Raw genomic sequence first — 15,000 nt, forward strand, 5'->3', positions numbered from 1 at the left:
CTTCTCAACTAAATACTTTAAATATGTTTTTTACAAAACAGGAATGAAATAAACACCAATTAGAGACTAACCTTTATATAAACTATTGCTTAATGTCTTTAAAACTTGGCCTGCTGGTTAAGCCAGCTATCTACCAATAAGGTGAGTCTATGGAAGCAAACATTGCATTTATAGTGCTACATAAGGCCCTATCCTATTTCTCATTCTTCCCCTTCTCCTAGCCTAGGGGGGCGCCGTGATGGATGAAACAGTTTTCGTTAAAACGTTGTTTTCAAAGACAAAAAAAAAAAAAAATGTGTGATCAGCAACTCACATGTGTGGACTCTAAAAATCTTGTGATATTTGGTAGGATATGTATGACTATTGTGGTGTAATTTAAATTTGAACGGAAGTGGGGAACATTTCAGCAACATTTTAGCAACATTTACGGAAAGGTACTAGTGCACTAGGACATTATTTACAAATGTATAGCTAACACTTACTGATCTAGCAAATGTCGGCTGAGTAGATAGAATAGGCTGATATAAATAACTAGAAATGTGCATCTCCGTGGAGGAGCTGCAAGAGTGGGCTTGCTCACCGGGGGTCACTGATGTAAACGCCTGAACAGTCCCCCATTCATTTCAATGGGGAAACGCCTCTGGTGGAGCATGGCAGAACTACAAGGGTAAAAAAAACGACAACCGGCAGCCATCCGACATTAACAAGCAACCTACACCGGATCGGGCCTGATTTTTTAGTGTTTGAACCGCGTCGATGGCTCAAACACTCTAGGAGAAGAGGCGTTCTCAAAAAACGGGTGACGGAGAACAATAGATGGGCCTTGCAGCAAGCCCACTGACAAGAAAGGTCTCGCCTTCAACTGTTAAAGGTTGGGTACGGAATTAGCAAAACGGACGGCAGAGTTTGAACATATACAACCTCAAGTCCCGCCCTCCATGCACGAGCGACAATTCAAATGCGCAGCGCGAGAGCGAGCCAGGCTAAATGAAATGCCATCCTGGCGTCTACAGCACTATGAGCTCTAGTCTCCATACAATCACTCACATCAACTTCCCCAATTACATTCTTTATTCACCTCCAAAGGGTTGTAGTACATATGGTTCAGTAGCCATAGGTGTGTATATTTGAACAGAATCTGGTTTGTTCTTACCAGGGCGATTATCTCCTGAAATATCCGAGTTTAGTGCTGCCCCGTTGGTTCGCCTATTCCACCGTAGCTCCAAGCTGTTAAGTTTCGATTTCATGTTTACAGCACTCTTCGTGTCATGGTAAAATGTAATTTTTGCTACATAGCTTATTTATTGCGTGGGTGATTGAGTTTCCGTAGGTATCCGCTGCCTTAAGTTAGTTTGTATAGAAATGAAGTGACACAACAAGAGGGGAACATGGACGTGCAGCAGCAGGCAGTTGGTTTCGTGTCAGCACTGACTCGCGGTCACCAGCTTTCGAAAGGGTCGCGACTCGCGCGCGGTGGGGAGGGGGAGTAGGAAGAGGAGTAAAGGGGCATTCACATACGTCGCTACTCGCACATCGCTCCTCGCTTCCGTTAACTGTCAATCATCTCTATTCTACATTCTGATTTGGTACTCGCTTCACTCGCTTCACTCGCATCGCTGGAAGTTAAAATTATTTTAACTTTGTACCCGCCCACATCGCATCGCTAGTCCTCGCATCGCCTGTCCTGGCCACATTCAGCTAGAACACATTCACTTTACATTGACAGTTCTCGCTCAGAGATGGGCGAGTAGCGACGTATGTGAATGCAGCTTAAGACGTTAGATTGACGAACGAGCTGTGAAATGATGGTATGGGGTGAGGAATTCTATTGGCTGGAGTTTTTCGAGCCCTGCCCGTTCCGCAGATGTTTGACGTGTTTAATTTCCATTTCAGTGCTTCCAACTTAGTGGCTATAAGTGGGTTAGGAATAGGATTTCAAGTGATTTTGCAAAAATGGCCAAAAAAGCTCATTCCATACCCTACCTTTAATGGCGAATTGTCGACAGCCAACTTCTCTGGTCATGTGGCCTCAGTAGCTAGGTCGCGCCATTGCGCACTCTACAACATATGGAAAATCCGATGCTACCTAACTCCGGGTACAGGAAATAGTCATCTCTCGACTTGACTACTGTAAATGCCCTCCTGACAGGTCTCCCAGCCTACACAATGAAGCCCCTTCAGATGATCCAGAACGCGGCAGCATGCCCCAAAAGGACGCATGTCACCCCATTGCTTATCCAGCTACACTGGCTACCGTTGGCCGCCCACATTAAATTCAGGACTTTAACGCTTGCCCACAAATTATTCTCTGGCTCAGCTCCCACCTATTTGAATACCTCATGTGGTATACAGTCATGTATACCACCACATGACTGTTGCACTCCTCAGGCGAACGATGTGAAGCTCTTCCACCATCACACGCAGGCCAATCCAAACTTTTTTCATCTGTGGCTCCTCGTTGGTGGAATGCATTACCAGTTCTACTAGGGACATCCCTATCCATCTTCAAAAAAACTTCTGAAGAACTCTTCAGAGAACATCTCCTCTCATAGCACTACTTACAACTAGTCTTGCTGATCCTTGACTTACCACCTACAGTAATTGTACCTGTTGAGGTGACCATGACAACCTTGAAAGGGGCCAGAAGGAGGCGGTCATTCCCAGCTGCACTCCCCACTGGACAATTGCACTCATTGATGCACTTATTCTTACTGCTCTCTACCTTTTCACTATTTTTGTCACGTTGTATTTTCTTTTGAATTTTACTTACATGACGGTTTATTCAGGCAGTCACTTCCGAAAGTTTACCTTTCGCCGACATTAGTCACGAGACGAGCCGGAGCGGAACTATAGAGCAAGACAGAGAAGGAGCCAGAGGTCTCAGAGTGTGAAGGGAGAGGGGATATGAAAGTACTGTTGTATCAGATTAATGGTGTGGTTTCACTTCTGTCTAACCCCCCCACAGCACACACACACACACACACACACACACACACACACACACACACACACACACACACACACACACACACACACACACACACAGATTCAGCCGACTCAGCACAGAGTGTGTTGGCCTCATGTGAATCCTTGTCCCACATCCTAAAAGGAGAGAGAGAGTGTGTGTGTGTGTGTGTGTGTGTGTGTGTGTGTGTGTGTGCATGTGTGTGTGTGTGTGTGTGTGTGTGTGTGTGTGTGTGTGTGTGTGTGTGTGTGTGTGTGTGTCTGTGTGTGTGTGTGTGTGTGTGTGTGTGTGTGTGTGTGTGTGTGTGTGTCTGTGTATGTGTGTGTCTGTGTGTGTGTGTGTGTGTGCGTGTATGTGTGTGTGTGTGTGTGTGTGTGTGTGTGACTGTGCGTGCGTGCGTGTGTGTGTGTGTGTGTGTGTGTGCTGTATATATGTGTGTGTGTGTGTGTGTGTGTGTGTGTGTGCGTATGTGTGTGTCTGTGTGTGTGTGTCTGTGTGTGTGTGTGTGTGTGTGTGCGTGTGTGTGTGTGTGTCTGTGTGTGTGTGTCTGTGTGTGTGTGTGTGTGTGTGTGACTGTGCGTGCGTGCGTGCGTGTGTGTGTGTGTGTGTGTGTATGTGCACTGTATATATGTGTGTGTGTGTGTACTGTATATATGTGTGTGTGTGTGTGTGTGTGTGACTGTGCGTGCGTGCGTGCGTGCGTGTGTGTGTGTGTGTGTACTGTATATATGTGTGTGTGTGTGTGTGTGTGTGTGTGTGTGCATGCCATGCCTGCACTGCAAGTCATCCTTAAATTCGCTATCAAAGCTTGGTTGCAAGCTCTGTTGACCAAATACAAATAGTACATCTCTGTGTGGTTTCCAAAACTCCATGAACCATTCTGTTTCTATGCTAACGTCATGAAGCATTCTGATTGCATGGTAGAACTAATGTCATGAACCATTCTGTTTCCATGGTAACATCATGAACCATTCTGCTTGCATGGTAACGTCATGGTAACCTCATGAACCATTCTGCTTGCAGTACAGTGATAAAACAATGGAATCTACAACATACGAGGCCTTTATATCACGCATCATAACTGCCAAAGCTTCTGGACAGCACAATATACACAAATAAGATAAGATAAACAAAACACACGCACACACGCAAGCACACACACACACACACACACACACACACACACACACACACACACACACACACACACACACACACAATAATGCACACAAATAAGATACACAAAATACATACACACACACACACACACACACACACACACACAGCAGGCTTGTGCAAAATTCAGAGTTGAATTGAGAATGACTCCTAAATTCCAATTCAATTCTTGAGTTTGAATTGAATTTGAATTGAGGTCAAAAACAGGATGCAGAATTACAATTCGAATTTGAATTAAAGGAAGTAGAATTGAAATTCAATGAAATATACATAATTTAAGGGTAGTGTTGAACACTGAAGTTTCACAAAATATGTCAGATATGATCGCAACAAACACACAACTTATAATTGAAAACAGTAATCAATTACATTTCCAAAGTAACCTTCACCAAAACTGAATGTATGGGAGATTCAACACATTCTTCCTGTTATATGATTGTGGAATTGTTTTGAATTGCCATAATTCGAATTCCACTTCCTGTCATTCCAATTCAAATTCAACTTCCTGTGGGGTGGGGCCAATTCAATTCAAATTCCAACTCATGATTTGAATGGAGGCCAATTCTAAAATTCGGAATTGTGCACAAGCCTGACACACAGTCACAATACACACAGACACACACACACACACACACACACACACACACACACACACAATTCACATACAATACACACACGCACACACACACACACACACACACACACACACACACACACACACACAATACAAACAAATAAGATACAAACAATATACACACACACAATCCACACAAATAAGACACACACAATAAATACACACAGACACACACACACACACACACTCAATATACACACACAATACACATAAATAAGATACACACAATATGCACACACACACACACACACACACACACACACACAATACACACAAATAAGATACACACAATACACACACACACACACACACACACACACACAATACAAATTCAGTAGTTCACCCATCAGTATGATTTGTTGTGCTTGAGTGTAACATTAACCGCATGTTTGGATCGGTAGCTGGCCGTGGTCCTGGAATGCCTAGAGTGGAGATCGCGTTAAAACGATGGCCGCTTGCATTCGCTGTTGTTCACATAGCCTGCTTGCTGTCACATGGCCGTATCTACCACAGAGGACTCAAATGTCTCTCTCTTTAGGTTTCATTTATTAAGTGCAAACATTAGCTTTGCTTCAACACACCGTCAGATGACACATAGTTGCAGATAGTCCCTGGTTGCCTCTGACATGCCACAATGAGAACGCTAATACAGGCCTAGTGGCATATAGTCCCTGCTTGCCATAACCAATGAGAACGCTAATACAGGCCAGTGGCATATAGTCCCTGCTTGCCATAACCAATGAGAACGCTAATACAGGCCAGTGGCATATAGTCCCTGCTTGCCATAACCAATGAGAACGCTAATACAGGCCTAGTGGCATATAGTCCCTGCTTGCCATAACCAATGAGAACGCTAATACAGGCCTAGTGGCATATAGTCCCTGCTTGCCATAACCAATGAGAACGCTAATACAGGCCTAGTTGCATATAGTCCCTGCTTGCCATAACCAATGAGAACGCTAATACAGGCCTAGTGGCATATAGTCCCTGCTTGCCATAACCAATGAGAACGCTAATACAGGCCTAGTTGCATATAGTCCTGCTTGCCATAACCAATGAGAACGCTAATACAGGCCTAGTGGTTGAATACAATAGAGATGCAGCACCAATGAGAGGCTCTCCTGCACTGGAAATGTTCCCTACTGAACAAAACAGCAACAAACTGGTGGCTGGTTTTCTTCCAGCTATTGCTGGTCTTTGCTGGTGTAGCTGGTTAGGCCACCAGGTGGACATGCCGGCGTGACCATCTGAGGAAGCTGGTCATGCTGGTGTGACCAGCCTTTCATGCGGGGTACAGCTGGTGTAAGATGGTCATCCTGGTGACCAAGTGTGCTGTATGTTTATTAGTGAAAGCTGTATGTATCATTGAAGGCTACATATATGTTTATTAGTTAAGGCTGTATGTTTATTAGAGAAGGCTGTATGTTTATTAGTGAGGGCTATATGTTTATTACACACACACACACACACACACACACACACACACACACACACACACACACAGTCAGCAAAACATAGACTGAAGCTAAGCACAAATAGAAGGATATTCAAAAGATATTCAATAGAAGGATATTCAAGAGTTATACTGTAGCATAACTCTACAGTATATACCAATGTGTCCGTAAAACATGTGTTCCATACATTAGTTTGGGATGTGGTATGCCAGACTGAACTGATCCATAGGGCTTATTATATACAGTATTATATGTTCTGTATGTTAGTTTGGACTGAACTGATCCATAAAGCATATATTATGTGTTCTATGTATATGTTAGTTTGGACTGAACTGATCCATAAAACTTCAAACCTGCACATTTCAACCTGCAAGAGTTTCCCAAAGGCAATGGCCTTTGCACAAGCACACAATGTATGTTTATCTCTCTTGTACAATCAAACACACACACACACACACACACACACACACACACACACACACACACACACACACACACACACACACACACACTCTCTGTTTGTCTGTCCTCTTGACTAGTGGAGTGACTCATGCTATTGGGTAAAGGTTTCCCGTCTGCACACACACACACACACACACACACACACACACACACACCCACACACTTTTTGTGGTGCTGCCCTCTGTTGGTGAACAGCAGAGCTGCAGCAGAAGGGCTATGGAGAAGTCATCACATGTATCCTCTCATCACTGTAGCACACACACACACACACACACACACACATGGTGGAGGTAACAGAATGAAGCCTGACCTGTTGTGTCCTATGGGCCTGGTGGTGGAGGTAACAGAGTTAAGCCTGACCTCTTGTGTCCTATTTGGGCCTGGTGGTGGAGGTAACAGAGTTAAGCCTGACCTGTTGTGTCCTTGGAAAAATGTTCCACTATGCGAATCCAATTATCACTAATTAATACTTAACACTTAACTATACACTAAATAGCACTCTGGAACAAAGCGTCCATAGGAGACAATGCAGGCAGGAGACTTCTGTAGACCGTTGATCTTTATTCCCCGTATTGCAATGATAGTACAGCAAAAACAAAGTTTCAAGCTGACAGTCAAGACAATAGGGAGAAGATGAGGTGTCATCCGCTGGGGATCCCGATGAACATCCTAAATAGGGATGGCTGGGGTCGACAGAAGAGATTCCTTGCCGTGATTTGAGAGCGGAGTGTCCGAGTGTTTGCCGTAGCGCAGGTGTGGTGTGTTTTACAGTAAGGAGTCTAGGTGTCCGATTGGGTCGGGATAACACATGGTTCGGGTTTAACGGCTTGGTTGAGAGAGACAGGGCAGCAGGTGTGTGGTGATGAGCCACGTTTTGTGTGTTCTTCATCTGTGTGTATGTGTGTGTGTGTGTATGTGCGAGTGTGTGTGGGTGAGTGTGTATTCTGTCCCTCCTTCACTCAGGTCCTGTGCTGCTTTCTCTTTGCCCCCCCTCTCTCTCTCTCTCCGCCCCCTCTCTCTCTCTTTCTCTCCTTCTGTACCCCCTCTCTCCCCCTTCTCTCACCATCTCTCTATCTCTTTCTATCACAAACACGTACTTAGAAAATCAAAACCCAAATCATATAAGTGAAGATTATATTAGTGTTGTACTCTCATTGACACTCAATGACACACACACACACTAGCCTGGTCGTACCAAACCCTCGTACTAATATCGTACAGAGGGTCTGGACCTACTCCATTCAGAATCGATTTCAGGCAGGAGGCGTGAACTCTGTTGAAGTTTGAAACGATTGGGCCTGATTTTACCCAATCGCTAACGTTTGGTCATGACAGCTATAGAGACAACACGGTCTCACACCCAACTCGTTGAAAGAGGACGCATGGTCAAGCCTCCTGGCGTCAATATCGGAAGCCGAAGGTGCTCCCACGTGTTCATATGCAACGCGAAGGGCTGCCATAGACATCGATGTAAATCCTTTGGCGTATCCCCTCCGTTCGCTGATTCGTCCGGTGGAATGCATCCTGAGAAATCGAGTTCAATGGGATCAGACCCAGACGTAATGGTGAAGGGAAATGAAAATTGAGGGCCATGTCAGGCTACACCCACATACACCAACCAAAAAAATCATATTTAAAAGGTTATATATTTATTTCACTTTTATTGACATAGACATAAAAATATTCTCATGAAAATATGTGCCTTTCTACACAAAAAATATCTGAAAGAATATAATTATTACTGTGGTCTTAAAGAATGCTATTTTGATATTATACTCAGAATCAGAATGGCCAGGGTTGCGTAAACAAACTTATCTTAAAGTGCAACACTCAACAATAACATAACAAGAATAATAATAATGTAAACATTTCTTCATATCAGCGTTAAATATATCTACATTCATCTAATGACCCTAGGGATGGCCAATGTTTTAATTACTATATCATTTAATGACAATTCTGAACAACATATATTTTACACCCTTGACTGATTAAATGTGTGTGTGTGTGTGTGTGTGTATAACCTTGATTGATTAAATTGATTTGAACTGAACTGTGCAACTCTGTCTCATATTATTACTGTATAAAAACCTTAAAAGTGTGTGTGTGTGTATGTATACATGTGTGTGTGCGATGCGTGCATACAGTATGTTAGTGATGTGTGTTATTAAAACACGCTGTCTTGGCGGGTGAGGAAGTAGTCTCTCTGTTTGTTGGTGTGTGTGTGTGGTCGTAGGTGGTAGAGGAACACACACATCACACACACGAAACAGCTGCCACAGAACAGTCCCACTGCCCACCACACACTGCTCTGGTCTAGAAAGAGATGGAGACACACTGTTAAAATACACACACACACATACACATACACGCACGTACACACACACACACACACACTCTCTCTGGTCTGGTCTGGAGAGAGATGGAGACACACTGTTAAAACACACACACACACACACACACACACACACACACACACACACACACACTGCTCTGGTCTGGAGAGAGATGGAAACACACTAATGTTAAAATACACCCCCACACACACACACACACACACGCACGCACGCACGCACACACACACACACACACACACACACACACACACACACACACACACACACACACACACACACACACACACACACACACACACACACACACACACACACACACACACATTGCTCTGGTCTGGAGAGAGATGGAAACACACTAATGTTAAAATACACCCACACACACACACACACACACACACGCACACACACACACACACACACACACACACACACTCACGCACGCACGCACGCACGCACGCACGCACGCACGCACGCACACAGTCTTTGCTCACCTGCCATCTGGATGTGTGCGTACACTTCTTGACTTCCTGCTGAGTTGTGAGTGACACATCTAAACTCCGCCCCTAACTCCTCCCCCCTCACCTCCACGATCACAAGCTCCGCCTCCAGTTGTCCACTCAATAATCTGGCAACACACATACACACAACATTACATTACAACACACACACACTTTACGTTACAAGACACACAAACACACACACACACACACACACACACACACACACACACACACACACACTCTCCATCACAACCATACAACCATCACAACATGAGCAGCAACACACACAACATGAGCGGCAACACACACAACATGAGCGATTACGCAATTAGGTTAGCGAGAGGACAGCATCATTAACGCGTTAACTTTAGACGCCTACCAATAGTCTTAATGGGGCTATTGCTTTGTCGCTAGTTTAGAGTTTAACACGGCTTTAAACTGGAGTCGGAGTTTAACACTGTGTTAAACTCCAAACTAGCGACAGAGCAATTGCCCCGATATGTGAAGTTTGAGTGTGTAATAGGTCACTTAAAAGCTGCCATTAGTGGATCAATCAGAAGGGTCTAAGTTGAAAATGAGCATCACTCATCAGTCACCTCTAGAGGGTGCTGTAGCACTGAACACACCTAAACGCTGCAGCTGCGCACACACACACACACACACACACACACACACACACACACACACACACACACACACACACACACACACACACACACTCACACACACACACACACACACACACACACACACACACACTTATGGATGCTGGACTTCCAGTAGAGAATGTTTCTATGAAATACAATCTAAACATTTACAAAACTTACATTCACAGCTATCATAATGAGCTAATTAATATTAATTAGTAAAGGTCAGAAATATATATCAGCTATCATAATGAGCTAATTAATATTAATTTATAAAGGTCAGAAATATTGATGAAATTTGTAACTGTAATATGAACACAATACCTACATTTACAAATGTCTGATACATGTGGGGTGTGTGTGTGTGTGTGTGTGTGTGTGTGTGTGTGTGTGTGTGTGTGTGTGTGTGTGTGTGTGTGTGTGTGTGTGTGTGTGTGTGTGTGAAGAGAGCAACCTATCACCTTATGTCTCTTTGTGGTGTGTGTGTGTGTGTGTGTGTGTGTGTGTGTGTGTGTGTGTGCTCACCTTATCTCTCTCTGGAACACCTGGGGGTTCAGGTCTGATGGTGATTGGCCGTCTATCAACCATGTGACCTGAGTGGATGCAGTTGATTGGCTCTCAGTGTCTACTATGCAGCGCAACACCAGACTGGACCCTAGAGAGAGCAGAGCACATCAGATCCCATTTCTACACACAGGCACAGACACACACAGACACACAGACACACACACACACACACACACACACACAGATTATGTGAAAGATATGACACACACACACTGATTATTTGAAAGATATGACACAAACACACACACACACTGATTATGCGAAAGATATATAACACACACACACACACACTGATTATGTGAAAGATATAAGATACCTACACTCTAAAAACTACTGGGTTGAAAACGACCCAAATTGGTTTGTTTCTCACCCAGGGCCTGGGTCACTATTGGACAGCAAACGTCTTGGGTTAAAATGACCTAACATGATGGGTTGGTTATTTAACCCAATATATGGGTAACAAAATCAACCCATATATTGGGTTACATTGGGTTATTCTGACCAGGATGTTGGGTTACAGTGACCCAGAATATTAGTGTGTCTTTTTGACCCAATAATGGTTTAGATTAACTTCTTTAATTGGGTTTATCTGACCCATCAATTATGTTGAATTATGCTATGCTTTTTTTGTAGATGGCAGAAAGCCTTTTTAAGAAGCAAACAAGTTTAAAGAATATAATGCTGACAATTTTAAACAAATTACTCACTTGGTACTTTATTATTACTTACATAGTACATCTATCACTATGTGTTTTTGTGTTACACATTTACTGCTACAGTATGAGATGGAATGAAGACAATCTTGAATATTCAATCTTAAATTTATTTAAAATGTATAAAAAGTTAAAAAGCAGTAAAAGCCAGTCATCATATATGAGCAATTTGATAAAAGTACAGTTGATAACATTTAAACTCAACCATAAACTTGGAAACCCAGTTCAGTTTCAGGCCAGTCCTTTTAAAGTCTCTCTCTCCCAGTCACTTTCTGTCATGTGTCTGTTGCCCTGTCTTATTGAAGGCAGTCTGTAAAAGAGAAGGAAGCATACTTTACAATTGACCCCTTCTATGAATATAAGTAATGCAAACTTCTCAGCTTGTGTGACAAATAAAAGCAAACCCACACTAGCAGCCTAAAAGTCAGGTGCAATAGTTAGAAGTAATGCAGATGTATACAATATATACACCACAATTAGAAAGTTTGGGGGTGCACTATATTTATCTATAGATTTTTTTTATACAGAGGACATTTCAAAGTGACCCTACACTTCTGCACAGTAGTATGTCTATGTGATATCATACCTAATCACATCGTTGCCTTGCCTTCCTGCGTACACCACCTTTCTGACGCCTAACATAGATCATCCCCCATCTGACTTGCAATAGTAGCCTCTGGCTCCAGGCTGGGACTTCTGGCACCTACAAAAAAAAAATAGAGATGCACCGATCGCTCGGCCGCCGATCAGAATCGGCCGATTTTCACGTGATCGGCCACGACCGGCGACCGGCCGGTCAGTCTGAGACATGCCGATTTTATGCCGGTCAAATGCACTCGCACCTACTTGTAACAACATTACACAGCTGAGTTAGCAAAGTTTGATGAAGCTAGCAAAGGCTAACAGCGCCAAATCAGCGCTTTATCCAGCGCAAAAGGGCTGGATAAAGCGCTAATGCTGCGTTTTTCTATGCGGCGAACGCTGTGCTTTGCCATATTGCGTGGAATTTACTAAGCTGTCACTTCAGGTTACGTAAACAGCGCACATCACCGCCCGTCCTTGCCGCTAATTGCGTGCTCACAGCTGAACCACAAGCGCTGTCAACAAGCAGCAACATAGCCACGGCAGGAATAAACATTTTGCTTCGGTTTGCCACCTTAGCATGTATTCTTTCACACTAATAGGCTACAACAACAAAGTCCGATTTACACATTTAGAGGTTTATTTCATTACCTTTTGTCTACTCACGCCTGTATATTTCTTCTAAATTCGCCAAAAGTAAGCATTCTAACATGTCATCATACACTACCGCGACCGTGATACAAAACATATCATGTGTGGTGTCGTTGGAAAGCTGTGTTTCATGACGTTATGCCATCCAAATATGGACACTTCCTTTGTATCCGCAAGCAATCGCGAAAGTTCAAAGAAGAGTGTAGTAGACTGAGTATGCATGCCATTGGCTGTGTTTCAAGGCTGTTATCTCAAAATTAGTTTTTTGTAATTTTCCAACATCTCAGCCTAGGCTATGTAGCACCTATACACCGAACTTTCCAGTTATACACTTATCAGTATTCTGAAGATATTTACAGTTGGATATTGTATGTGAGAAGAAAAAAAATAGTAGTCCTATAGTGCATTTCTATTAGTAGTGTGTGAAATGAATGTCCCACACTGGGAATACTGCAGGTGAAGAAGACTTGAAGAAGAATCTGTCTATTCAAATTTTTTTTACCAGCCATTGATAAGTTGATTACATTTTTATATTAACATGTTGTATTAAAGAAAGGATAGAAAATAACTCTTTTTGTGTGCTGTAAAGTGGTTAGAAGATGCCAATCGGAATCGGCTAAAATCGGTATCGGCAGGTCAAATTCTATGAAAAATCGGAAATCGGAATCGGCCAAAAAATTGCAATCGGTGCATCTCTAAAAAAAAATAAAGAAAACAGCAATTGCCATACAATTTGTTATTGTTGATTAAGATATAAAATCATAGAATTTTTTTAAAAAAGCAAGGTAAGTCAATCAGGTAGAAATGATAATTACCTTATGGAGGCACCCTTGCCACCATCACATCTATATTAATTCTTGACATCAGGGCTCTGTCAATAAAAGATGAGGTTTAACAAAATTATGCGTACTGTACAACAAACTGAATTAGCAAACAATGGTAAATATGGCTAAATTGCTAAATTCAATACTACTTTAGGTAAGTGCAATAATCATGATTACTTTCTGGATTAATGCATTACATAGCACATAATGACAAACAAAGAGCATTCTCAATAACATACCCTGTAGTCCACACCCACTACGTTGAGGTCAGCCATGGTTACAAGACATCAAGTAACAGGTACCATCAGGGTAGACCGACTTTGCCCTGGACAGTTGATAGAGCCCACTACAAAGTCATAACAGACACATGAAAGGAGGGGATAAACTAAACTGTTACAGACAGGAATACATGCACACATATTACAATGCTATATGAGGGTATGTGTGTCTATCTGGTGAGTGAACTCACTTGCAGGCTTGGGATTTCTTCTGTATGGACGTAACACACATTTGGAACATTCCAAAATGCACACAGCGGTCTCAGGGCAGCAGTCCTCACACCACCTGCAAACAGAGGGAACAGAAGAAGGCTAATATTAATACATTGCAAAACTCACAGAACATGAAAAGACCATCACTGATGCACTACTCTACCGCACTCACATGCATCTTAAATAAACACATGCCTCGGTGTAAGTCATCAAACATGGCACAAATAAAGGCTATAAAATGAAGAACATAAAGCCTAACACTACCCTAAACAAACTAAAAATCCCTTTACTTGTCGGCATGATATTTCTGCTAATTGAAATTCCCCAAATGCCCCACCATTCACATCCACTATATGACAGATCTATTAATGAGCACACAACACTACAGTTCCTATATCAGGGGATGAAATAACTTAATATTAACCTACTTCATTCGTTTTACTTGTCCTCTTTCCAGTTATAGCAACACTACATATTATGCATCAACACTATCGATACATGTATTATGTTTAAGTAATGTTAACGACCCATGCCCCACGGAAGGTTGAAAGGTAACGTTAACTTTCGTTGTGTGTCTGTAGCAGCTAGCTTTAGCCTGCTAACTTTAGCCTGCATGGTAAAAGCCACTTTAAATGTAGGCTAAGCTATTGCGCCTGATGTGTGAAAACTCACACTCTACATTCATAACGACATCTCAGACTGAATTATTGCTAGATATGATATTAACTACCATTCCAAAAATTCCACATAAAGGTGAAATTAGTTACTCGTAAAGTTAACATCAACAGCTAACATCGCTAACGTTAGCGAAGTTGGGGATGGGCTGCTTAGTGAGTTAACCCAGTACTTGGGCTGTCCGTAGTTAAGTGACCCAGGCAGTGGGTAGAATGCCCTACATCTGTTGGAGATTGAGTTCTAAACCACCGACCCTGTGGCTGGGTTATGATAAATAACCCAGTATGGGCTGACATAACCCA

General features: G+C 42.8%; 1 protein-coding gene across 3 annotated transcripts in view; it reads right to left on the minus strand.

The window, feature by feature from the left end:
• Positions 1–8,148: 8,148 nt before the first annotated feature.
• Positions 8,149–15,000, minus strand: part of LOC134098039 (interleukin-1 receptor type 2) — a 25,272-nt gene continuing 18,420 nt past the window's right edge. The window contains exons 8-11 of one of the 3 annotated variants that reach the window (XM_062550989.1): positions 10,721–10,850; positions 9,540–9,673; positions 8,837–9,007; positions 8,149–8,215 (exon numbers count right to left, since the gene is read on the minus strand). In XM_062550989.1, the coding sequence (XP_062406973.1) occupies positions 8,859–9,007; positions 9,540–9,673; positions 10,721–10,850 (413 nt within the window). In that variant the 3' untranslated portion in view covers positions 8,149–8,215; positions 8,837–8,858. Of the gene's footprint in view, positions 8,216–8,394; positions 9,008–9,539; positions 9,674–10,720; positions 10,851–13,477; positions 13,580–13,771; positions 13,879–14,001; positions 14,097–15,000 lie in introns of those variants that run through there. The other 2 variants (XM_062550988.1, XR_009940991.1) reach the window with 2 other exon arrangements.

This window comes from Sardina pilchardus, chromosome 12, assembly GCF_963854185.1.
Source record: "Sardina pilchardus chromosome 12, fSarPil1.1, whole genome shotgun sequence".
NCBI classification, from domain to species: domain Eukaryota; kingdom Metazoa; phylum Chordata; class Actinopteri; order Clupeiformes; family Clupeidae; genus Sardina; species Sardina pilchardus.